The 25,534-nt window shown below is 48.7% G+C and overlaps 1 protein-coding gene across 1 annotated transcript; it reads right to left on the reverse strand.

Annotated features, from left to right (window-relative positions):
• Nucleotides 1-2,534: 2,534 nt before the first annotated feature.
• Nucleotides 2,535-14,934, reverse strand: LOC140720036 (uncharacterized). The gene is made up of 6 exons (XM_073034935.1): nucleotides 14,877-14,934; nucleotides 13,562-13,678; nucleotides 11,792-12,121; nucleotides 8,179-8,321; nucleotides 3,665-3,729; nucleotides 2,535-3,181 (listed from the first exon to the last, which is right to left on the reverse strand). Exons 1-6 carry the CDS (start codon nucleotides 14,932-14,934, stop codon nucleotides 2,983-2,985), a joined length of 912 nt encoding a protein of 303 aa, XP_072891036.1. The 3' UTR covers nucleotides 2,535-2,982.
• Between the last annotated feature and the right edge of the window lie 10,600 nt (nucleotides 14,935-25,534).

Below are 25,534 nucleotides of genomic sequence, written 5' to 3' on the forward strand. Positions count from 1 at the left end.
CGTGCAGAACTTTGCCCGCTCACCCTCCCACTTGAGATTGCTGAAAACCCGATCCGAGAGGTCGTGACCCTGGCACGCGGAGGCCACAATACCATGCAGGAATATGTACCTTGCGCAGAAAACCAGTTTTATGTTCCCCAAACTAGGAATCGCCGATAACCACAGCATGTTTCATCTCGCCTTCCCTTCTTAACCACAGAGACAAACTGGGTGCCAGAGACCAGAACTGTGAGACTTTCCTCTTCACAGACATTAACACCCGTCTCCCCCACCCAGACGAATACAAAGTGATATATCTGTTATTAAGCTATTTGGACAAACCCCTTTCAACCTCCTGACAGTCACCCAGTTTCCTGGAACTGCGCATGGGTCTAACGTCCTCCCAATATGTCCTCCCGACCACCCCCTCACCTTCTCGAATGACCCTGAGTTCATCCAAGTACCAGTTCCAACTCCATAAATCTGCGTGGTAGAATCTGCATCCGGATGCAATTATCAGAACCGAGGTTGTCGGAGACACTGGAGGTCTCCCCTGCCGTCCCAGATCCTGCAAGAGGAGCATTCAACTCTCCTGCCAGGCATGCCTACTGTTCTAACTGTGCAATTATAAAGAAGGAAACAATAAATAAACTGAAAACAAACCTACCAACAGTTTGCCCTTACAGTGACATGCAAAGGTTTGGGCACCCCGGTCAAAAGTTTTGTTACTGTGAATAGCTAAGCGAGTAAAAGAGGACCTGAATTCCAAAAAGCATACTGTTAAAGATGACGCATTTCTTTAATATTTTAAGCAAGAGTACTTTTTTTTTTAATTTCCATCTTTTACAGTTTCGAAATAACAAAAAAAGGAAAAGGGCCCGAAGCAAAAGTTTGGCACCCTGCATGGTCAGTACTTAGTAAAACCCACTTTGGAAAGTGTCACATCTTGTAAAGGCTTTCTGTGGCCAGCTAAGTGTATTTCAGTTCTTGTTTGGTGGAATTTTCACACATTCCTCCTTGCAAAGGGCTTCTAGTTCTGCCCAGATTCTTTGCCCGTCTTGCGTGCACTGCTCTTTTGAGGTCTATCCACAGATTGTCGATAATGCTCCAGTCAGGAACAGTGAATGTCATGGCAAAACATTCAGCCTACGCCTCTTGAAGTAGTCCGTTGTGGAGTTTGAGTCTAGGATGTGTTTCAGATGATTATCCTGTTGTAGAAGCCGTCCTCTTTTCATCTTCAGCATTTTTATAGACGGCGTGATGGTTGCTTCCAGAATTCGCCGGAATTTAATTGAATGCATTCTTCCGTCTACCAGTGAAACTTTTCCTGCTGTCACTGGCTGCGAAACAAACATGATCGATCCACCCCCTTGCTTAACAGTTGGAGAGGTGTTCTTTCCATGAAATTCTGAACCTCTTTTTTTTTCCAAAATTACCTTTGACGGCCACAGGGTAGAGGGATGTCTATTCACAACAGAGATTGGGAGGAACTTACTTTGCCAGAGGCGGGTGAAGCTGTGGAATTCGTTGTTACAGGCGGCCGTGGACGAGAAGCTACTGGACAGAGAGTGACAGATTCCTGACCAGACAGAGCATGCAGAGAACGGAGCGAAAGCTGGACATTGGGAATAAGGGTTGCTCAGCCATAAATAAGTGGTGGACTGACCCGATGGAGCAAATGGCATAATTCTACCATTCTGTCATATGATCGAATTTCAAGCTCCTGGGATATTGGGTATCAGCATCTCAGATGGTCTACACTGGGCACAACACATTCATGTGACACGAAGAACGTGTCATGTTCCTGACAGAACAGCCACAGGCATCCAGGTTTCAGCACCCCCATTCCTCGGGGGAGTAGTTCGCTGTCACTTTCCCTTTAAGACTCAGGCTGCCAATTATTGTCTGCCAATGATCCTTCATGGAATGTCTGTCGGTGAAGGTCTCGCGCCGAGCACTCAGTGCTCAACCGTACGGAATCGATTTCCTGTACTGCTGTTTGTGAATTTATCTTTGGATTTCATCACTGTGGTCTTGTTTATTTCGAGACTGAGCCGGAGTGTATTCTGGACTCAACCCGGCCCCTGCCTTCTCCACCATCCATACCTCTCCCGGTACAGAGGGGACTGCAAGGTTAGGGGTTTGAGGGGATGTGGTCTGTCACTGAGGACTCGCGAAGTTCTCAGGATGTACTGTGGAGAGCGTTCTGACTTGTCGCATCGCCGCCTGGTGTGGAGACTGCAACGCAGAGGGTCGCCAGAGGCTGCAGAGGGTTCTAGGCTCAGCCAACCCCATCACGGGCACAATCCTCCCCTCCATCGAGGACATGTTCAAGAAGGAAAGCCTCGGGAAGACCGCATCCATCAGCGAGGACCCCCTCTAGTCGGGAAATACCCTGTGCTCATCGGTACCATCAGGGAGGAGGTACAGGCGCCTTTAAACTCAACAATTTACAAGCAGTTGCTTCTCCTCCGCCATCACATTGCGAACGCTCCCTGAACACTTAAACACTCCCTCGGGAATCACCTTTGTTGCAGTATTTATTAATTCTCACAATTTACTTTAATTTTACATTTTTGCACCGTACCGGGGTCACTTTGAAGTTGTACAAGGCGTCGGTGAGGCCGCGCTTGGAGGGCGGTGTTCAGTTCTCTTCGCCTTCATGTAGGAAAGATAACACTGAGCTGGAAAGAGTGCAGAATTATGGGACTTTGTTCCTTGGAGCGTGGGTATGAAGCCAGGAGGGGCACAGATAGGGTGAATTTGCACAGTCTTTTTCCCCTGGGTTGGGGAATTGAGAGCCAGCGTGCACAGAATTGAGGAGAGAGCGTGCGGAGAGAACGGAGAGAGCAGAGGCAGAGAATGTGGTCCGAGGGGGAAAGGAGGGGTGGAAAGGGAATGAGTTAGAGAAAAGAAAGGTAAAAAGAGAAAAGGAGTAGAAAGGGGGAGAAGTTGAAAGGGATTGAGAGTTGGGTAGATTGAATGGGGAGAAGTGAGGTGTAGTCAGTTGATTGAAGTCGGCCCCACGGGCTGTTGACAGAGAACTTGGATCTCTTCAGGAATATCCGGGTATAAATGTGCCGACTTCTCGCAGATGAATCTCTGATTCCTTTTGCAATTGTAATTGTAACTGTACGAGTCACACTTACTGCAGCTGGTCGATCCATAGGACATCTTGTACAGAAGCTCAGAGGCCACATTCCTATCAAAGAGGTTTAGACAATTTAAACAGAGACAAAACAGCTCCAGCAGACAACCGGAGACGTCGCCAAACTAATACCTCTGATCTGCGCTCTCCCCACAGACTCTTGTCTGCTTCGGAACTAATGCCATGATACCGCGCTCTCCCCACAGTCTCGGGTTCATGGTCGTACCAATCCCACTACACCGCGTTCCCCTACAATCCCGACTCAGTTCCCAGATTAATCCCACTTTCCCACCCTCTCCCGACAGCACTGCATCAGTCAACAGACGAATCACAATGTCCCACTCTCCTGACTGACCTGTGTCAGTTTCCAAACTAATCCCACTGACACACTCTCTCCTCGACAGATCTCTGTCAGTATTCAAACTAATCCCACTCCCAGACCTTGAGACAGTCTCTAAACCTATCCCACTGCCCGACTCTCTCCCCACGGCCTCGTGTCCCTCCAACACCACCGACCTGTAACAGTCCAAACCTCACCCGTCTCCGCATTTTCCAATCCAGTAAGTTCTGTGCCCATAGCCGATAGATGTGGAAACAAATTCCTGTGAAAATAAATCCCTGCGATTAATGTGCATGCAACGCCCTGGGACATGTTTCACTTCTAATGTGATGGTTTCTCTGTAGCAGCAGTGTGTTTGTGTTATGACGAGAGATAACGGGGGCTTTGGACTGTGCGGCGTCCCATGATGGGAGGGGTTTTCTTTCCTGTGAGCCCGAGAGCGAGGGATTCGTGGGCTTTTGTTCGGCAGAAGATGGAGAGAGAAGATGCCAGAAAGGGGATATCGTAGACTGCATGCCTGAGCGGACTTGGAATGGGGTCGGGAGTAGTCCACGCCCGGGAAAAATCGATGGAGAACGGACGGACGGGGAAGCTGTGAGTTCCAAGGAGCGCATTAGACTGTTTCGTTAAAATGGGCCCTTTTTCTCTTTGTTTCCTGTAATAATCCTCTAGTCAAATGAAGAATCATAAAGCACAATCGTTTAATTGCAAATGGTGAACTGCTCGTTATTTCGTGGGATTGATTTGTAACCGGGCCACACATCCACACAATCGAGATTTCTCAGACTGACCGGGCCGGAGGCAGTATCGCACCCCCCACCCCGAGCCCCAGAGAAATGCATGCTGTTCGAAACAAAGGGTTACATTTAGCCTCCCTCCATACCTGACCTCTGGAAAATGTGAAGTGATGGGACAGAAATGGAATCACTCAGTATCTGATGTCACGAATGTGTGATGGGACGGTGTAGATGGAGTGTCACTCTCTGTCTGACCACGGGAGTATGTGACGGGACGGCGTGGAGGGACTTCATTCGGTCACACTAAAAAAAAACTTCCATAATTGTACTGTGCAGAGCAGTCTGACAGGCTGCATTACGGTCTGGTATGGAGGGGCTACTGCACAGGACCGAAAGAAGCTTCGGAAGGTTATAAATCTAGTCAGCTCCAACTTGGGCGCTAGCCTACAAAGTATCCAGGACATCTTCAGGGAGCGGAGTCTCAGAAAGGCAGCGTCCATTATTAAAGACCTTCAGCAGCCAGGACATGCCCGTTTCTCACTGTTACCATCAGGTAGGAGATACAGAAGCCCGAAGGCACACACACAGTGTTTCAGGAACAGCTTCTTCCCCTCTGCTGTCCTACTCCTGAATGGACTTCAAGCTCTGGACACTACCTCACTTCTTATAATGTAGACCATTTTTGTTTTTATTTACATTTAATTTAATCTATTCAATATGCATGTTTGATTCACTTGTTTATTTTTATTTATTATTATTTTCTCTCTCTCTCTCTCTGCTAGATTATGTATTGCATTGAACTGCTGCTGTTAAGTTAACAAATTACACGTCACATGCCGGTGATAATAAACCTGATTCTGCTTCCAGTGGTAGTTTCACTCTGTGCTTGACCCTGGGAGTTTCTGATGGGACGGTGTGGAGGGAGAGTCACTCTGTGTCTGACCCCGGGAGTGTGTGATGGGACTGTGTGGAGGGAGATTCACTCTGTGTCTGACCCCGGGAGTGTGTGATGGGACGGTGCGGAGGGAGATTCACTCTGTTTCTGACCTCGGGAGTGTGTGATGGGACGGTGTGGAGCGAGATTCACTCTGCGTCTGACCCCGGGAGTGTGTGATGGGACGGTGTGGAGGGAGATTCACTCTGTTTCTGACCCCGGTTGTGTGTGATGGGACGGTGTGGAGGGAGATTCACTCTGTATCTGTCCCCGGGTGTGTGTGATGGGAAGGTGTGGAGGGAGCTTCACTCTGTGTCTGACCCCGGGAGTGTGTGATGGGACGGTGTGGAGGGAGATTCACTCTGTGTCTGACCCCGGGAGTGTGTGATGCGACGGTGTGGAGGGAGATTCTCTCTGTATCTGTCCCGGGGAGTGTGTGATGGGACGGTGTGGAGGTAGATTCACTCTGTTTCTGACCCCGGGAGTGTGTGATGGGTCGGTGTGGAGGGAGATTCACTCTGTGTCTGACCCCGGGATTGTGTGATGGGTCGGTGTGGAGGGAGATTCACTCTGTGTCTGACCCCGAGTGTGTGTGACGGGACGGTGTGGAGGGAGTTTCACTCTGTGTTTGTCCCAGGGAGTGTGTGATGGGACTGTGTGGAGGGAGATTCACTCTGTGTCTGACCCCGGGAGTGTGTGATGGGACGGTGCGGAGGGAGATTCACTCTGTTTCTGACCTCGGGAGTGTGTGATGGGACGGTGTGGAGGGAGATTCACTCTGCGTCTGACCCCGGGAGTGTGTGATGGGACGGTGTGGAGGGAGATTCACTCTGTTTCTGACCCCGGTTGTGTGTGATGGGACGGTGTGGAGGGAGATTCACTCTGTATCTGTCCCCGGGTGTGTGTGATGGGAAGGTGTGGAGGGAGCTTCACTCTGTGTCTGACCCCGGGAGTGTGTGATGGGACGGTGTGGAGGGAGATTCACTCTGTGTCTGACCCCGGGAGTGTGTGATGCGACGGTGTGGAGGGAGATTCTCTCTGTGTCTGTCCCGGGGAGTGTGTGATGGGACGGTGTGGAGGTAGATTCACTCTGTTTCTGACCCCGGGAGTGTGTGATGGGTCGGTGTGGAGGGAGATTCACTCTGTGTCTGACCCCGGGATTGTGTGATGGGTCGGTGTGGAGGGAGATTCACTCTGTGTCTGACCCCGAGTGTGTGTGACGGGACGGTGTGGAGGGAGTTTCACTCTGTGTTTGTCCCAGGGAGTGTGTGATGGGACTGTGTGGAGGGAGATTCACTCTGTGTCTGACCCCGGGAGTGTGTGATGGGACGGTGCGGAGGGAGATTCACTCTGTTTCTGACCTCGGGAGTGTGTGATGGGACGGTGTGGAGGGAGATTCACTCTGCGTCTGACCCCGGGAGTGTGTGATGGGACGGTGTGGAGGGAGATTCACTCTGTTTCTGACCCCGGTTGTGTGTGATGGGACGGTGTGGAGGGAGATTCACTCTGTATCTGTCCCCGGGTGTGTGTGATGGGAAGGTGTGGAGGGAGCTTCACTCTGTGTCTGACCCCGGGAGTGTGTGATGGGACGGTGTGGAGGGAGATTCACTCTGTGTCTGACCCCGGGAGTGTGTGATGCGACGATGTGGAGGGAGATTCTCTCTGTGTCTGTCCCTGGGAGTGTGTGATGGGACGGTGTGGAGGTAGATTCACTCTGTTTCTGACCCCGGGAGTGTGTGATGGGTCGGTGTGGAGGGAGATTCACTCTGTGTCTGACCCCGGGATTGTGTGATGGGTCGGTGTGGAGGGAGATTCACTCTGTGTCTGACCCCGAGTGTGTGTGACGGGACGGTGTGGAGGGAGTTTCACTCTGTGTTTGTCCCAGGGAATGTGTGATGGGACCGTGTGGAGGGAGATTCACTCTGTGTCTGACCCCGGGAGTGTGTGATGGGTCGGTGTGGAGGGAGATTCACTCTGTGTCTGACCCCGGGATTGTGTGATGGGTCGGTGTGGAGGGAGATTCACTCTGTGTCTGACCCTGGGAGTGTCTGATGGGACGGTGTGGAGGGAGAGTCACTCTGCGTCTGACCCCGGGTGTGTGTGATGGGACGGTGTGGAGGGAGATTCACTCTGTGTCTGACCCCGGGAGTGTGTGATGGGACGGTGTGGATGGAGATTCACTCTGTGTCTGACCCCGGGAGTGTGTGATGTGACGGTGTGGAGGGAGATTCGCTCTGTCTCTGACCCCGGGAGTGTGTGATGTGACGGTGTGGAGGGAGATTCACTCTGCGTCTGACCCCGGGAGTGTCTGATGGGACGGTGTGGAGGGAGATTCACTCTGCGTCTGACCCCGGGTGTGTGTGATGGGACGGTGCGGAGGGAGATTCACTCTGTTTCTGACCTCGGGAGTGTGTGATGGGACGGTGTGGAGGGAGATTCACTCTGCGTCTGACCCCGGGAGTGTGTGATGGGACGGTGTGGAGGGAGATTCACTCTGTTTCTGACCCCGGTTGTGTGTGATGGGACGGTGTGGAGGGAGATTCACTCTGTATCTGTCCCCGGGTGTGTGTGATGGGAAGGTGTGGAGGGAGCTTCACTCTGTGTCTGACCCCGGGAGTGTGTGATGGGACGGTGTGGAGGGAGATTCACTCTGAGTCTGAACCCCGGGTGTGTGTGATGGGACGGTGTGGAGGGAGATTCACTCTGTGTCTGACCCCGGGAGTGTGTGATGCGACGGTGTGGAGGGAGATTCTCTCTGTGTCTGTCCCTGGGAGTGTGTGATGGGACGGTGTGGAGGTAGATTCACTCTGTGTCTGACCCCGGGAGTGTGTGATGGGTCGGTGTGGAGGGAGATTCACTCTGTGTCTGACCCCGGGATTGTGTGATGTGTCGGTGTGGAGGGAGATTCACTCTGTGTCTGACCCCGAGTGTGTGTGACGGGACGGTGTGGAGGGAGTTTCACTCTGTGTTTGTCCCAGGGAGTGTGTGATGGGAACGTGTGGAATTGTTCGATCTATATTAGACCCCGGAAATCACTTACCTCTTCCACGTTTGAATTTATTTCGAGGAGCCTTGCATCGAAGATTGAACAATGTTCCCTCGATCCATCATAAGATTTCTCAAAGGTGGATATGAAATAACACCGATCTTCCTTTTCGATCCACTTCCGAGGACACGTCTGCTCTACAAATCAGGCACAAAAACACTGAATCTCCCTCCATAACCCCCATTGCACCGACGGGGATCAGAAACAGTCAACCTCCCTCCACAACGTCCCATTCTGGATTCAGACAGCAGGTGTCGCTGCTTTCACACCGTCCCATCACGACTCCTCCGTCCAGACATAGAGTGAACCTTCCTCCTCACCGTCCCATCACGCACTCATGGGGTCAGGCACAGAGTCAAGCTCTCTCTCTCTCTCTCTCTCTCTCTCTCTCTCTCTCTCTCTCTCTCTCTCTCTCTCTCTCTCTCTCTCTCTCTCTCTCTCTCTCTCTCTCTCTCTCTCTCTCTCCTCTCTCTCTCTCCCGCTCTCCACAGTCGTATCACACACACGTGTTCAGACTACACGCTGCCCACTATCAAACCACGCGCTCTTGTGGACAGACACACGGAGTGAAGCTCCCTCCACACCGTCCCATCACACATCCCCAGAGTGAGACACAGAGTTAAGCCACTTTCACAGTGTCCAATCGCACACTCCAGGGATCAGACACAGTGTACCTCCTTCAGCACCATCCGATTACTGACACCCGGAGAAAGACATGGAGTGAAGCTCTTTCTCACTCTCCCATGACCCACGCGCAGGGATAGAAACAGTGTGAGGCTCCCTCCGCACCGTCCCATCACACACTCCCGGGGTCAGAAACAAAGTGAATGTCCTTCCGCACCGTCTCATCACAGACTCCCGCGGTCAGACACAGGGTGAATGTCCCTCCACACCGTCTCATCACACACTCCCTGGGTCAGACACAGGGTGAATGTCCCTCCACACCGTCTCATCACAGACTCCCGAGATCAGTCATGCAATGAAGCTACCTCGGCACCATCCCATCAGTGAAAGAGTGAAAGTCCTTTCAGGCCATTCAAACACACACTTCTTGACGGGTCAGACACAAATTTGGGTTCCACACACAATGTCCCGTCACACACTCTCGAGGAAAGACGAAGATTAAATCTCTTGTCTCACGGTCCGATCATACTCTCCCGGTGTCAGACACAGATTGATGCTCCTTCCACACTGTCCCTTCATACACGACCCTAACCTTAATCCACAATATCACACACTCCTTGGGTCAAATATAGAGTGAATCTCCCTGCACACTCTCCCATCACACGGACCTCCGGCAAACATAGAGTGAATCTTCCTCCATACTACCCCAATACACCCTCCCGTGGTCAGATAGGAAATGAAACACTCTCTGCTTCATCTGGCCGCACACACTTGTGGTCAACCATAGTATGATGCTCCTTCTACCCGGTGACATCACACAACACCGGGGTCAGTAAACGAGAGATGTTCCTCCGCACCGTCCTATCACAAAGATATCTGACACAGAGCGGAACACCATCCAGGCACGCGTCACCGTTCCCGGTGTCAGACAAATACATAACGACCACCCACCCCCTCCCACCGCAACAAAGGCACTCACCCACCCCACATCCCGCAGTAGCTTCTCATCACATACAACTGGGTCGAACACAGAGTCCCATCAAACACACACGGGGTGAAACACAGCTTTACGTTCCCTGCACACCGTCCGATCACACACTCCCGGAGTGAGACACATAGTTTTCTCCGTCTACAAAGCCTCGTCACGCAGTGCTTGGATCAGACACAGAGTGAATCTCTTTCACCATAGCCTCATCACACATTCCAGCGTTCAGACGTGTAGTGAAATTTCCTGCACGCCGTCCAGTCACACTTCGGGGTCAGTTTCTCCGTGTTACTCCATAGAACCATAAAACTATAGAACACTACAGCACAGTACAGGCCCTTCAGCCCTCCATGTTGTGCTGACCCAAATAATCCATAAAAATGTACTAAACCAACACTACCCCATAACCCTCCATTTTTCTTTCATCCATGTGCCTGTCCAAGAGGCTCTTAAATACCCCTAATGTTTTAGCCTCCACCACCATCCCTGGCAAGTCATTGCAGGCAAGCACAACCCTCTGTGTAAATAAACTTACCCCTGAAGTCTCCCCTAAACTTCCCTCCCTTAATTTTGTACCTATGCCCTCTGGTGTTTTTTTCCTATTGGTGCTCTGGGAAACAGGTACTGACTAACCACCCTATCTATGCCTCCTATAATCTTGAAGACCTCTATCAATTCCCCTCTTATTCTTCGACGCTCCAAAGAGAAAAGTCCCAGCTCTGCTAACCTGGCTTCATATGACTTGTTCTCCAATCAGGCAACATCCTGGTAAATCTCCTCTGCACCCTGTCCATAGCTTCCACATCCTTCCTATAATGAGGTGACCAGAATTGAACACAATACTCTAAGTGCAGTCACACCAGAGATTTGTACAGCTGTAACATCAGCTCTCTACTCTTGAACTCAATCCCCCTGTCAATGAAGCCCAGCATTATGGGATGCTGGGCTTCATTGACAAGGGGATTGAGTTCAAGCCTTCTTAATTACCATATCAAACTGTGCAGCGACCTTGAGGGATGTATGGATTTGAACCCCAAGGTCCCTTTGTTCATCCACACTCTTAAGTAATTGATAATCCATCCTGTACTCAGTCTTCTGGTTTGTCCTTCCAAAATACATCACCTCACACTTGTCCGGATTGAACTCCATCTGCCATTTTTATGCCCAACTCTGCAGCCTGTCTGTATCCTCTTGTATCCATCGACAACATACAGCTCCATCTACAGCTCCTCCAATCATCGTGTCAACCACAAACTTACTCACCCGTCTTTCCATCTCTACATCCAGGACATTTATAAAAATCACCAACAGCAGGGGTCCCAGGACAGATCCCTGCGGCACTCCACTAGTCACCGACCTCCAGGCAGAATACTTTCCTTCTACAACTACACACTGCTTTCTTCCTTTAAGCCACTTTTTTAATCCAAACTCCTTGCACACCGTCTCATCAAACACTCCCGGGGTCAGACACAGAGTGAATCACCCTCCACACCATCCCATAACTCACTCCCGGATTCCGACACAGAGCGAAGCCCCCGCTGCACCTTCCCGTCACACACTCCCGGATTCAGAGTGAAACTCTCTCTCCACGGTGCTATAACACACTTCAGACGTTAGACATGAGGTGATTCGCACTGGGCACTGTCCCAATATGCAATCCCTCTGTCAGACACAGAGTGAAGCTGGATCCATACCGTCCCATCAAACATTCCCGAAGTCAGACATAGAAGGAAATTGTAATGTTACGTCTGACAATCCCGAGGTCAGACCCAGAGTGAATCCACCTCCACAACGTCAAATCACACTCTCCTGGGTTCAGTGATAGAGGACAACTTCCTCCAGACAGCCCCGTCACACACTCGCCCGGTCAAACTCAGAGTGAATATCCCTCCATACTATAGCTTCACACACTCCCGATGTCAAGCACAGAGTGACGCTTCCTCTCTCCATGCCTGCCCTGTGATGAGGAGCGGGTGAAAGAGGGGGATGATGCCTCACCTCTTCTGCTGGTCAGCAATTCACAGATTCGAGCCTTGGCTTCGTTGGCAGATTTGTACTTCTTTTTCACCTCAATAAGCTGGTTACGGAGTTCAGTGTTCCTTCGGTTAAGATCGGACAGATTAGTGTTGAGCGCAGAAAGATTGTTGAGACAGGTTCTCTGGGACAGATTCAGGTGGGAAATCTCTGATATTGTGGATTCAATGGTTGCGTTTAACTCATGAATTTGTAGTCGACATTGGCGTTGGGTCCTGTTCATCTCGTGATTCTCTTCCCGAAGGAGCTGGTTGTTTCGGTCGCATGTGATCTGAGACTGAGGAATCTGTGATACTGAGAGAGATGGGGAAGGATGATTAACGTTTACAGTGACACGTGAGTCAGCGTCACGCTACTATACGGGCCACAGAGAGTGTTTTGTAAGTGTCACCGTGAAGGGAGTCACAATGAAGGATGTGCTGGTGGCACAGTCACAGGCGTCGGCGCCTCCTTGAGGGTCGTGTCTGTGTCACGCTGAGGGGTATATCAATGTCCCGGTGAAGGGTTTGTTGATGGTACAATGGGGGTCAGCGTCAGTATCGTGCGGGGCATGTCCGAGTTGCTCCGAGGAAAGTGTCGGTGTCACTGTGATGGGTGTTTAGGTGCCCTGGCCCGAGTTGAGGCGGTTCATAATGAAGTGTTTCTCGATGTCACTGCGAGGGAAATCCCAGAGTGAGGGGCGTGGGGGTGTCACGGTGGTTAGAGTATCTGTGTCATGGTCTGTGATGTGCTGGTCTCACAGAGAGCGGTGTGTCTGTGTCACGGTGAGAGGCATGTCATGGCTACGTTGGGTGTGACAGTGTCATGCTGAGGTGTGGGTCGATGTCACGGGGTGTACAACGTAGGTCGTGCATCGGTGTTATGTTGAGGGGTGATACTGTCTCGTTGAAGTGTGTTACAGTGACGTGTGAGTTTGTCACGGTGCGGTGCTGGGCGGGTCACGTTGAGGCACTTGTTGGCGTCTCAGTGTCACGGTGAAGGGCGTGTCGGTGTCACTGTGGTGTTTTACAATAACAATTTAATTACATTTCGATCCCGTTAGGCTCACCATGGGTCGAGAGCCCGGCAACAATCACGACAACGGCGGACGTAACGAGGCGGAGTAGGCAGATCCTACGGTTCGATCTATTTTCCATGTTCTCTTTCACTGTGTTGGTGAATTCAGCCGCGTCCCCCACTGGGACTCCCTTCCACCCACCAGCCGCGGTCTCTCCTTCCAACAAGATCACCCCTCCCTCTCTCAATCCCAGTTACATTGAGCCTCATCCCTAAGAGTCCAATCCCTTCACTTCCCAGGGCCGACAAGCGTCTCTCTGATACCAGAGATTTTGTCACCTCTCCCGAATGTGATCGATTAAGTTGGTACCGGGGGTGTTTGACTGAGCTTTCAGGGGAGGCTTATCCAGAAGATAATGACACATGGAATGCACGGGGAACTGGGCATCCGGATACAGCGTTGCTTTTTCGGTGTCACTGTGTGGATGTAACTGTGTCATGGTGGGAGTTATGTCCCTGTCCAGGAAGGGTAGTGTCAGTTCCACGGTGAGGGGCGTGACAGTGTCACGGTGAGGTACTTGACAGTGTCACGGAACGGTATGTGTCAGTGTCACGGAACGGTACGTGGTGAGGTACACGTTCAGCGGCGAGTCCGTGTCACTGTGAGGTTTTACACTCACGTTTCATTCCACTCTGTTATGTTACGGTCTAACTCCAACCGGAGTCCGTTCGACTCACCATGGATCGACAGTCCGACCACTGTCAAGAAGAGGGCGGACGTAACCAGGCAGTGTAGCCAGATCTTACTGTCCGGTCTATTTCCGATGTTCTCGTTCGGCTCCTGTTTACGCGGACCTGTGGAGAGACCATTCAGATAAACAGAGGGAGAAGAAAAGAGATGATGTGAGGGGAGCAATGGGCGGGAAAATGTGAAAGAATGGGGGAGAGAGAACGAGAAGAGAAAGGGGAGGGGATATGGCCGCGTGAGAAGAGGAAGCGATGTTCTGTGTGAATGGGGAGTGGGATGTGTGAGAGAGACAGCAAAAGAGTGGGAAAGGGAGGGGTAGTGAGGGGAGAAAAAATTGGGAGAGAGAGGAGGAAGAGACAATGCAGCGAGAGAGGGGTGCGAAATAGTGGAAAGAGAGAGTGTCACGGTATTATCATTTTTCGTAGCAGTATTGTTGTTAGCCCGCTTTGTTCCTTTTTCACACATGGGGTAAATGACGGTGTTGTGGGGATGAATATGTTGTGGGGATTTTCGTGGACTCCATTGTGTTTCTTTGTTTTGTGGTGCTGGCAAGGAGAAGGGCGGCACGAACACGTGATGGTTAGCGCAGCGCTTTATAGTACCAGCGACCCGGGTGCAATTCCCGTCGCTGCCTGCAAGGAGTTTCCAATTTCTCCCCACGAGCGAGTGGATTTCCCCCGGGCGCTTTGGTTTCCTCCCACAGTCCAAAGACATACCGGTAGGTTGGTTGATTGAAATTGAACAGTCATTAGAAAACGGAATAATTCGGAGAATTGATGAGCAGCGAGGCCTGAGTGGCCGGAAGTGCCTGTTCCGAAATGTTTTTCAATAAAAAATAAAACAAAATATATTTTGAGAAAAAAGATAAAAGATGGTGGGAAATGGTATACATATACAACCGGACCATCCGGTGTTTGTGATGGGTGTGATTGACCTGGATGGGAATAGAGATGGATGGTTGGACACAGAGATTGGCGGTGTTGTGGACAGTGCGGAATATTGCCAAAAGATTCGGTGGGGTCTGGATCAGTTGTAGATCTGGGTGGAAAATGGAAAACGGAGTTTAGCTCAGGTAAGTGTGAGGTATTTTTCTTTGGGGCGTTAAATGTGAAAGGACAGGAGACAGTTAACGACAGAACCCTTAACGTCGACAGGGGAAGGGATCTCGGGTTGATCACGCGTTTCAATGGAGAGATAAAGAGTTGACTGCAGACGGGCCTTTGACAAAGTCTCTCTCAAGGGAGATCTATTCACAAGATTGTGATTACTGGGATTCACAAGGTTTTTTGAATTGAGTCTCCGTACTGGCTTGACCACAGAACCCAGGGGCCGGCGGACGTCCGGGACTGGTAGTGTTATCCATGGATCCGCACTGGGAACTCTGCTGTCTGCGGCCAAGACTTGTGAGAACATGGACATTTAACAAGGCTTTGTGTGTTTCGAACATCCTGCATCGTAGACCAGTCAGTACAGCACAGGAACAGGCCCTTCGGCCGGCAATGCTGTCCAGGATGAATTCCCTCTTTCCCTAAGTTAGCGAGTTAGGGAAACATTTCAAATTTGAGAGTGAAACCCTCTGTAACTCTTATGATCTTGTGCTATCTCTGAACATTTCGACTACAAAGGTAAAACAATTTACGTTTGTCCGGGTTAAACACCATCTGCCATTCCTCCACCCCATATCAGAAACTGATCTATTTCCTACGGAATTGAATGCAGGTCCTCTAAATGATCCTCAACACCCATCAACCTATCATCTACAAACATACCAAACCACCCATCTACATTCCCATCCAGATCGTTTATATAGATCACAGACAGGAGAGATCCCACTCACATCCATAGATACAGGTCACTTCATTGGAGTAGAACAAGGTTACTCAATCACAGAATGCAGAATAAAATATATTTTCGTGAGGAACCAGGGCGTTTCATGAGAACAGGGTAGTAGACATGGTGAACCGCGAAGAAAATAAATCTTTTTTTTTACTTGGTAGACTACTCTGTGTGATGGGTTGGGACCCCGGGGAATTTGAGTGTCTAATATGTCCGGATTGATAGACATAATGGACGCATGTCAAGTCCCGAATCAAGATCCCATATGGTAGATCACTCTGGAAGATGGGAGACAGGAATGTAGAGAGAGACCGAGAAGTAATGGAGCGGTGAGACTGGGCGGGAGAGAGAAAAATAGGGAGAGTAGAAGAGAGATTGGACAAGAAGATTACAGGTGGCGTGAGACACAGGGAGATTTGCCAGGAGGATTTGACAGTGGAGAATAGACCAGGAATTGGTAGTAGATGTACCATACAGAAACTTGACCAAGGCTATTAACAAGGGCTCAGATGGTAGACTGGTCTGGAGATGGTGTGGAACCCATGGAGATCTGTCTAACTAATTTGATTGAGGAGTACTGAACAGGTCGAGGTGCTGGATGTAATATACGTTGATTTTAACAAGATCCCATATGGTATACCGTTCTGGGAGATGTGCGACGCTGGGAGGGATGGCTGCTCCGGCTGATCCGGCTCGGAGATAGGATCCAAAGTTTAGGGTTGCAGTCCATCTCCCAGACTGGATGCACGTCACTAGCAGTGTTCACGGGTGGTCGGTGGTGGGACCATTGATCTTTGCCAACTAGATCGACCATTTATAGCAGATTATACAATACGCGGCAGGTAAATTTGCAGACAACATTAACGTCGATGGCGTTTTAAACAGTGAAGACAGTTATCTCTTACAGTGGGATCTTGATTAGACTGGGAAGTCGCCGAGCTAGAGCACGTGCAATTTATTTCGAGCTATCGTATTTCAGGAGGATAAACATCAGCGTAAAACTTACACGGTCAACAGGAGTAAACTTGGGAAATGTTATCGAACGTATGTACCCAGGGCGAGAGTTAAACTGTTTCCTGAAAGTTTAGTCACAGATAGACAGGGATCCTGGGGAGTGTTGTAGAACAGAGGGACGCAGGGGTACAGGTACACGGTTCCCTAATGTGGAGTCACAGGTAGAGAGGGACCGTGGAGAATATTGTAGAACAGAGTGACCCAGGGTTATAGGTACACGGTTCTCTGAAAGTTGAGTCACAGTAGACAGGGCGGCGAAGAAGGCGTCTGTCGCGCCGCCCTTTTTCTGTCAGGTCAATGAGTACAGGAGTAGGGAGGTCGCATTGGAATTGTACAAGACGTTAGTGAAGCCACATTTTGAGTAGAGCGTTCCCTTGCCGTCGTCCTTCTCTGGATAAGATACCACTAAGCTATCAACAGTGCAGAGGATATGCACGAGGATATTTCATGTACTGAGTATTGGAATTAAGTCAAGCAGTTTGGGAATTTATGCCTTGCAGCGCAGAGGTGATCTTACAGAGTTGTATAAAACCACATGGGACACAGACAAGGTGAATGCACACAGTCATTGTTTTCTCACAGCTTGGATCGTACAGGACCAAAGCGCTCAGGGATAACTTGACAGCAGTAGATGATGCTACTGGGGACAAGACTGAAAACTCTTTTGGATCAGAAGGATCCTTCTGCTAATCAACACTATTTAGCGTCTTGGCTTTAAAAGATTGCTACATCTTCAGAAGGTCGTTGACAAGGTGCCGCACATGAGATTGCTTAGCAAGATAAGAGCCCATGGAATTACAGGGAAGTTACTAGCGTGGGCGGAGCATTGGCTGGTCGGCCGAAAGGAGAGTGGGACAAAAGGGATCCTATTGTGACTGTCTGCCGGTTACTGCTGGAGTTCCACAGGGGTCGCTGTTGGAACCATTACTTACAGTACATGTCAATGATTTGGACTGCGCTATTGAGGGATTTGTTGCTAAATTTGCCGATGATACAAAGATAGGTTGAGAACGGTAGTGTTGAGGAAACAGAGAAGCCGCAAAGAGACTTAACTAGTTTTGGGGGGAATGGCCAAAGACGTTGCAAATGAAATATAATGTTGGAAAGTGTCTGGTCATTCACTGGGGTGGAAGCAATAATTGGGAAGACTTTTATTTCGACGGGGTGAGGACTCAAAATGTAGGGATTTAAAGAGATTTGGGAGTCCTTATGCAAGATGCCCGAAAGGTTAACCTGCAGGGTGAGTCGATTATAAAGAAGGAGAATGCAATGTTGGCATTAATTTCCAGAGGTACGGAATATAAGAGCAAGGATGTGATATTGAGGCTCTATAAAGCATTCGTGAGACCACACTTATCGTATTGTGTGGAGTTTTGAACTCCTTATTTTAGAAAGGATATCCTGACTTTGAAGAAGTTTCACTGAAGATTGACGAGAATGATTCCAGGAATGAAAGGGGTACCGTATGAGGAACGACTGGCAGCTCTTGGGCTGTATTCTCTGGAGTTCAGGAGAATGAGGGGGGGTCAAATAGAGACATTCCAATTCTCCCCTATCCACTCTACTAGTTACATCTTAAAACATTCTATAACATTCGTGAGACATGATTATCCTTTCACAAATCCATGCTGACTTTGGCCGATGATTTCACCGCTTTCCAAATGTGCTGTTATCACATCTTTGATAATCGACACTAGCATTTTCCACACCACCGATGTCAGACTAACCGGTCTATAAGTCCCCAGTTCTTCTCTCCTTCCTTTTTTAAAAAGTGTGATTACATTAGCCAACCTCCAATCCTCAGGAACTAATCCAGAATCTACGGAATTTTGAAAAAATAATCACTAATGCATCCACTATTTATTGGGCTACTTCCTTAAGCACTCTGGGATGCAGACAATCTGACCCTAGGGATTTATCGGCCTTTAATCCCTTCAATTTACCTAAAACCACTTTCGTAATAACATGTATTTCCCTCAGTTGCTCCATCTCACTAGACCCTCGGTCCCCTACTATTTCCGGAAGATTATTTATGTCCTCCTTAGTGAAGACAAAAAAAAGTAGTTATTCAATTGGTCTGTCATGTCCTTGTTCCCTATGATAAATTCACCTGTTACTGACTGTAAGGGACCTACATTTGTCTTGACCAATCTTTTTTCTTTTCACATGTCTATGAAAGCTTTTACAGTCAGTTTTTATGTTCCCTGCCAGCTTTCTCTCATAATCTATTTTTCCCTTTCCTAATTAAGCCCTTTGTCCTCCTCTGCTGGACTCTGAATTTCTCCCAGTCCTCAGCTGTGCCGCTTTTTCTGGCTAATTTATATGTTTCTTCTTTGGACTTGATACTATCCCTAATTTCCCTTGTGAGTCACGGGTGCACCACCTTCCCTGGTTTATTCTTTTGCCAAACTGGGATGAACTATTGTTGTAGTTCATTCATGAGATCTTTAAATGCTTGCCATTGCATATCCACCGTCAACCCTTTAAGTATAAATTGCCTGTCTATCTTAGCTAATTCACGTCTCATACCTTCAAAGTTACCCTTCTTTAAATTCAGAACCTTTGTTTATGAATTAACTATGTCATTCTCCATCTTAATGAAGAATTCCACTATATTTTGGTCACTGTTACCCAAGGGGCCTTGCACGACAAGATTGCTAACTATCCCTTCCTCATTGCTCAATACCCATTCTAGAATGGCCTGCTCTCTAGATGGTTAATCGACATGTTGGTTCAGAAAACCATCCCGCATACATTCCAAGAAATCCTCTTCCTCAGCACCCTTACCAATTTGGTTCACCCAATCTATATGTAGATTGAAGTCACCAATTATAACTACAGTTGCTTTATTGCACGCATTTCTAATTTCCTGTTTAATGCCATCCCCAACCTCACTACTACTGTTAGGTGGCCTGTACACAACTCCCACCAGCGTTTTTCTGCCCCTTAGTGTTATGGAACTCTACCCATATCGATTCCACATCCTCCAAGCTAATGTCCTTCCTTTCTATTGCGTTAATCTCCTCTCCAACCAGCAATGCTACCCCACCTCCCTTTCCTTCCTGTCTATCCCTCCTGAATATTGAATATCCCTGGATGTTGAGCTCCCATCCTTGCCCTGGAGCCATGTCTCTGTGATCCCAACTGTATCTTATTCATTAATAACTATCCGCACATTGAATTCATCCACCTTGTTACGAATGCTCCTCGCATTGACACACAAAGCCTCCAGGCTGGTTTTTACAACACTCTTAGCCCTTATACAATTATGTTGAAAAGTGACCCTTTTTGCTTTCTGACCTGGATTTGCCTGCCTACCACGATTACTTTTCACCTTTCTACTTTTGCTTCTACCCTCATTTTACACCCCTCATATATATTTCATAATTGATTGACTCATAATATGAAAAATGATAGAAGGAAATTAATACAGACGTGTGAGGTATTGCACTTTGGAAGGAAAAGCCAAGGTAGAACATAACAGTCAAATGGTAGGACACTGAGGAGTGCAGTAGAACAGAGGGATCTGGGAATACAGATACAAAATTCCCTTAAAGTGGCGTCACAGGTAGATAGGGTAGTAAAGTGAGTTTTTGGAACATTGGCCTTTATAAATCAAAGTATTGAGTATAAGAGTTGGAATGTTATGTTGAGGTTGTATAAGGTATTGGTGAGGCCGAATGTGGAGTATTTTGTGCAGTTCTGTCCACCGAATTACAGGAAGGATAGTAATAAGGTTGGAAGAGTGCAGAGAAGGTTTACAAGGATGTTGCTGGGACTTGAGAAACTGAGATACAGAGAAAGGTTGAATAGGTTAGGACTTTTTTTCCCTGGAGCGTAGAAGAATGAGGGGAGACATTATAGAAGTATATAAAATTATGATGTTTTTTTTTTACTGAGGCTAAAGGATACAACAGAAACAGGGGACATTGATTAAGGGTGAAGTGGGAAACGTTAAAAGGGAAGATCGTGGTGGGGAGGGCTTCCTCACACCGAGAGTAGTGGGAGTGTGGAATCAGATGCAAGATGAAGTGGTAAATGCAGGCTCACTTCTAACATTTAAGAAAACCTTGGACAAGTACATGGATGCGAGGTGTATGCAGGGATATGGGCCAGATACAGATCAGTGGGACTAGTAGAAAACTGGTTCGGCACAGTAAAGAAGGGCCATAATGCCTGTTTCACTGCTGTAATGTTCTATAGTTCTATGGTTCCAGGGTCGTAGGAAGGGATCACAGTTGAACATGCAGTTCATTGGGGTGCTAAACTCTTGATTTTAGACGGGCATTCAGCAACGTCACTTTCATGGGGGATACATTGACAAGATTGCGATGATTGGGATTCACAATGAACTGGGAATGTGGGCTCAGTGTTGGCTTGTGTACAGACCTCAGAGAGCGGCGGACGCCCGTGAATCGTGGTATAATGCATCGATCCGGCCTACGGCTTCTGCTCTTTGTGGCAAAGATTTGGATGGAAATATGGATATTCAAGTAGGCTTTGTGTGTTTAGAATGTCCTGCCTTGTAGAGTTAGTAAGTTGTTAGAAAATTGTTTTATTATTTCCAGGTATAGAACAGAGACCGCCCAGCGGAGTACAGGAATGGGCCTACAATTTTGTCCCGAATTCATTCCCTCTGGTATGAGATATTTCAACTTTGATGAAAGGTACTGTCTGTCGACTCAGTCTGTGCCTCTTGTGATCTTAGAAACATCTGACGGATCTCCCGCTCAACATCTCCGGAGGCTATCCAAGGCCTTCTAATCCTCCCAATAATGTGGTGAACAGAACTGTATACAATACGCCGGATGCAGCCTAAGCAGAAATTTTGATAAAGCTGCAACATAACTTCCTGAATTTTTGAACCCGGTGCTCCCAATGATAAAGTCAAGCGTGTTATATGCCTGGTTAAACACCCCAGAAAGCGTACCCACGGATAACGACTTTGGACCCTAATCTCCTTCTGCTAATCAACACTGTTTAGGGTCTTGGTTTTTTGGGTGCGCAATCTCTTAACATTTGACCTAACAAGGTGCAGCATTTCACATTTGTCCGTGTGAAACTCCATATGCCGTTTCTCCAACCCATATCTGTACCTGATCCATATCCCACTGGATTCTTTTCAGGTCTTCTACACGATCCACAACACCACCCATCGTCGTATCATCTGCAAACCGACCAAACCACTCATCTAAACTGTCATCCGGGCCACTCACATACGTTGCAGACAGGAGAGGTGCCAATTACATTCCGAGCACTTCATGGCAGTGTTGCATTTGGAGAAGGAAGTCGGAGGGTCAGAACGGGAGTGCGGAGGGAGCCATTTTGATTTTTTTTTCTTCTTCTCATCAGAGTTAAGAGAGTTGGGACTGCGCAGGCGTGTGACGTCGGGCAGTGAAGCGGGGAAGATTTAAAAAGGACACAGCCTTATACAGCTGGCAGTGAAGTGGCCGGGAGCAGAGTGAAGGCTTAAGTTCTTTGACTCAACTTGCCGAGGCGGAAACGGGCGAGGCAAGGTAGGTTTAGTTTTCAGTATTTCCTGTTATGCAAGTTATTTTGAGTAAGTGCAAGCTGCTGTATTTCAGGAAGACAAGCAGCGTGAGACAGTCACAGTGAAGAGGAGGAACTCTGGGAAGTGTTAGAGAATAAATAGCCACAGGTCTACACGAAATCGTTTCCCAGAGATTAAGGTCAAGGGTGGATAGGGCGGTGAAGATTGAATTTTCATCAATCAAAGCTCTGAGTTCGGGAGTCGAGAGGTCACTTTGCAGTTGAACAGGACGTAGTTGTACAGGACCCTGGAGTATAGTGTTCAGTTCTTGTCCACCTGCTCCAGGTGAAATGCCACTGAGCAGCAAAGATTGCAGAGGGAGCTTTACGGGGATATTGCCGAGACTCGAGGGACTGAGTTATGGAGATAAGTCAGGCAGATTAAGATTTTATACCCTGGAGTTCATAGGTGACTTACAGAGGATAATATAACCACGTGGAGCACAGACAAGGTGAATGCGCAGAGTCATTTTCTATAGACTTGGGGAATTGAGGAACAGAGCGAACAGTTCCGAGGTGATAGCAGAAAGAGATTTAACTGTGGACCAGGATGACAATTTTTGTTTAAAAAACGGTGCTCCGTCTGTGGAAGGAACTGCCAGAGGAAATGGTCGATGCAGATGCATTATCACTTGTACACTTGTGCGTTTTTCACGTGACACCTTCAGAATGACGTCATCAACGTGAACTCTGACCTGCCTGAGCTCCTGGTTCCCACGCAAGAGGAGGATCTTCTTCCTTAGCGATGAGAACTTCATTTCGGCGAAGGTTCAGCTGAGAGTAGGTGGGGTCCAGTCCATCTGGGAAACAAAGCAAGAGAATGTGAGAGAGAGACAAATAGAAGGGCAAGGGACAGGAAGAGAATGGTGGGGCGGAGTGAGAGACGGAGACACAATTTGAGGGAGATGAGGAAGTGAGTGGAGAGAGAGGTGGAGACAGAGCAGCAGTTAGAGGGATGGATGGATAGGGGAAAGAGGGTGATAGATGAAGGCGCTTCGCTGGAGAATGGGAGAGAATGGGGAGACAGAACGAGGAGAGGAATTCAACAGGCAGTGTGGCAGGAGAAGAAGGAAAGGGACGGGTTGCACCTTAACAAGAGGGGGACCAGCATTCTGACAGGCAGGTTTGCCACTGCTACACGGGTGCGTTTAAACTAGTAAGTGGGGCGAGTGGGGACGAACTGGAAATATAAGGATGGAGTTAAAGGGAAAGAGTGAATAAGAAAACGTAAGAACGACAGCAGAATTAAAGGGGCAGAACGCTCAGGAAGGGATCGGAGCGTATGGCAAAGTGCAATAGGGATCCGTGTGAGAAGCGAGGGGAGTGATGGATGAAAAGTATTATACATGAATGCGCGAAGTATAAGAAATAAAGTGGATGGGCTTGAGGCTCAGTTGGAAATTGGCAAGTATGATGTTATAGGAATAACACAGACATGGCTGTAAGAGGACCAGGGCTGGGAAATGAATATTCAAGCGTATACGTCCAATCAAAAGGACAGACAGGTGGGCAGAGGGGCTTGAGAGTGTCAAGCTGTGGGAAGAAGGGTGCTGGGGAAGGACACAAACACTTTTTTATTGGTACAATAAAATAGCGTTTCTTCCTCGCTCCACGGTCCTCAGACTAGGGACGAGGATCGCCGCGGACCTGGGACTTGGAAACAGGGAACTGGTATCGCGGCGGAACTTGGACTTGGACAGCGGGAACACGGACAGCTGCGGGCCTTGGACTCGGACAGGAGGAGCATGGGTAGGAAGGGGCAGAACCCCCGCCGGGCAGCGGCAGTCCGGCCGGAGCTGCCCGAAGTAGGCAACGGGTAGGATCATGGAGTCAGGACTCCGCCTTCCACTCAGGCACCGAGCCGAGACTCTTTGAAGGGTAGATATGGAGAACGGGCAGGAACATCGAGTCAGGACTCCGCCTTCCACTCAGGCACTGAGCCGAGACTCTACGAGGCTAGACACGGACAAGGGGAATAAACGTCAAGTCAGGACTCCGCCTTCAGCTCACCCCTGGTAGACTGACCTTGCCCGGACCCACTCTGACGACGGAAGCCGAATTGTGGGTACTCCGATGCGGGCTGGATCACTTTGGTTCGTCGTAGCAGCGGCGGTGACGCTCTCGCACCGAACGGCTAAAGCCAGGGGCTTATAAGCTGCCGGTTCGGGTCGAGGGTAGATTACCATGATTGCCGAGCTCAAGGGACGCGTGAAACGGAATTAGACGGGAACAAGTAGTCAATGGTCCGGATCGCAACCTAACTAAATTTAAAGGAGAACCGATCCGGACCATGAAAGGGAGGCTGTACTGGTGAGGAATGAAATTTAGTCCCTTGCGAGGGGTGACATAGAATCAGGAGATGTAGAGTCAGTATAGAGAGTGCTGAGAAATTGTAAGCGCAAAAAGACCCTAATGGGAGTTATCTACAGGCCCCCAAATAATAGACGGGATATAGGGTGCAAGTTGCATCAAGAGCTAAAATTAGCATGTCGCAAAGGTAATACTACGGTTGTAATGGGGGATTTCAACACGCAGGTAAACTGGGAAAATCAGTTTGGTACTGGACCCAAAGAAAGGGAGTTTGTGGAGTGCCTCCGAAATGGATCCTTACAGCAGATTGTACTGGAGCCTACCCAGCAGAAGACAATTGTGGATCTCGTGTTGTGTAATGAACCGGATTTGAGAAGGGAATTCGAGCTAAAGGAGCCATTAGGAGGTAGTGACCATAATATAATGTTTTAATCTACAATTTGAGAGGGAGTAGGGAAAATGGGAAGTGTCAGTATTACAGTTGAACAAAGGGTACCATGGAGCCATGAGGGAGGAACTAGCCAAAGTTGAGTGGAAGGATACCCTAGCAAGGATGACAGCGGAACAACAATGACAGGTATATCTGGGAATAATACAGAAGGTGCAGGATCAGTTCATTCCAAAGAGGGAGAAAGATTCTATGGGGAGTAGGGGGCGTCCGTGGCTAACAAGGGAAGTCAAGGGCAGTATAAAAATAAAAGAGAAGTATATCATAGCAAAGATGAGCAGAAAACCGGAGGATTGGGAAAATTTTAAGGAGAATCAGAAGATAACTAAAAAGGCATTACGGGAAGAAAAGATGAGGTACGAAGGTAAGCTCGCCAAGAATATAACGGAGGATAGTAAAAGCCTCTTTAGGTATGTGAAGCGGAAAAGAAAAATATTTAAGACCAAAGTTGGGCCCTTGAATGCAGAAACGGGTGAATTTATTATGGGGAATAAGGAAATGACAGACGAGCTGAAAAGGTACTTTGGATCTGTCTTCACAAGGGAAGACACAGACAATATCCCAGATGTAATAGTGGTTCGAGGACCTAGGGCAACAGAGTAACAGGCGGAAATCCAGATCAGGCAGAATATGGTGTTGGGTGGACTGATGGGACTGAAGGCTGAAAAAACCCGAGGGCCTGATGGTCTGCATGCCAGGGTACTTAAAGAAGTGGCTGTAGAAATCGTGGACGCATTGGTAAATATTTTCCAATGTTCTATAGATTCAGCGTCATTTCCTGAGGATTGGAGGGTAGCTAATATTA

The sequence above is a fragment of the Hemitrygon akajei genome, unplaced genomic scaffold (genome assembly GCF_048418815.1).
Source record: "Hemitrygon akajei unplaced genomic scaffold, sHemAka1.3 Scf000035, whole genome shotgun sequence".
Taxonomy (NCBI): Eukaryota; Metazoa; Chordata; class Chondrichthyes; order Myliobatiformes; family Dasyatidae; genus Hemitrygon; species Hemitrygon akajei.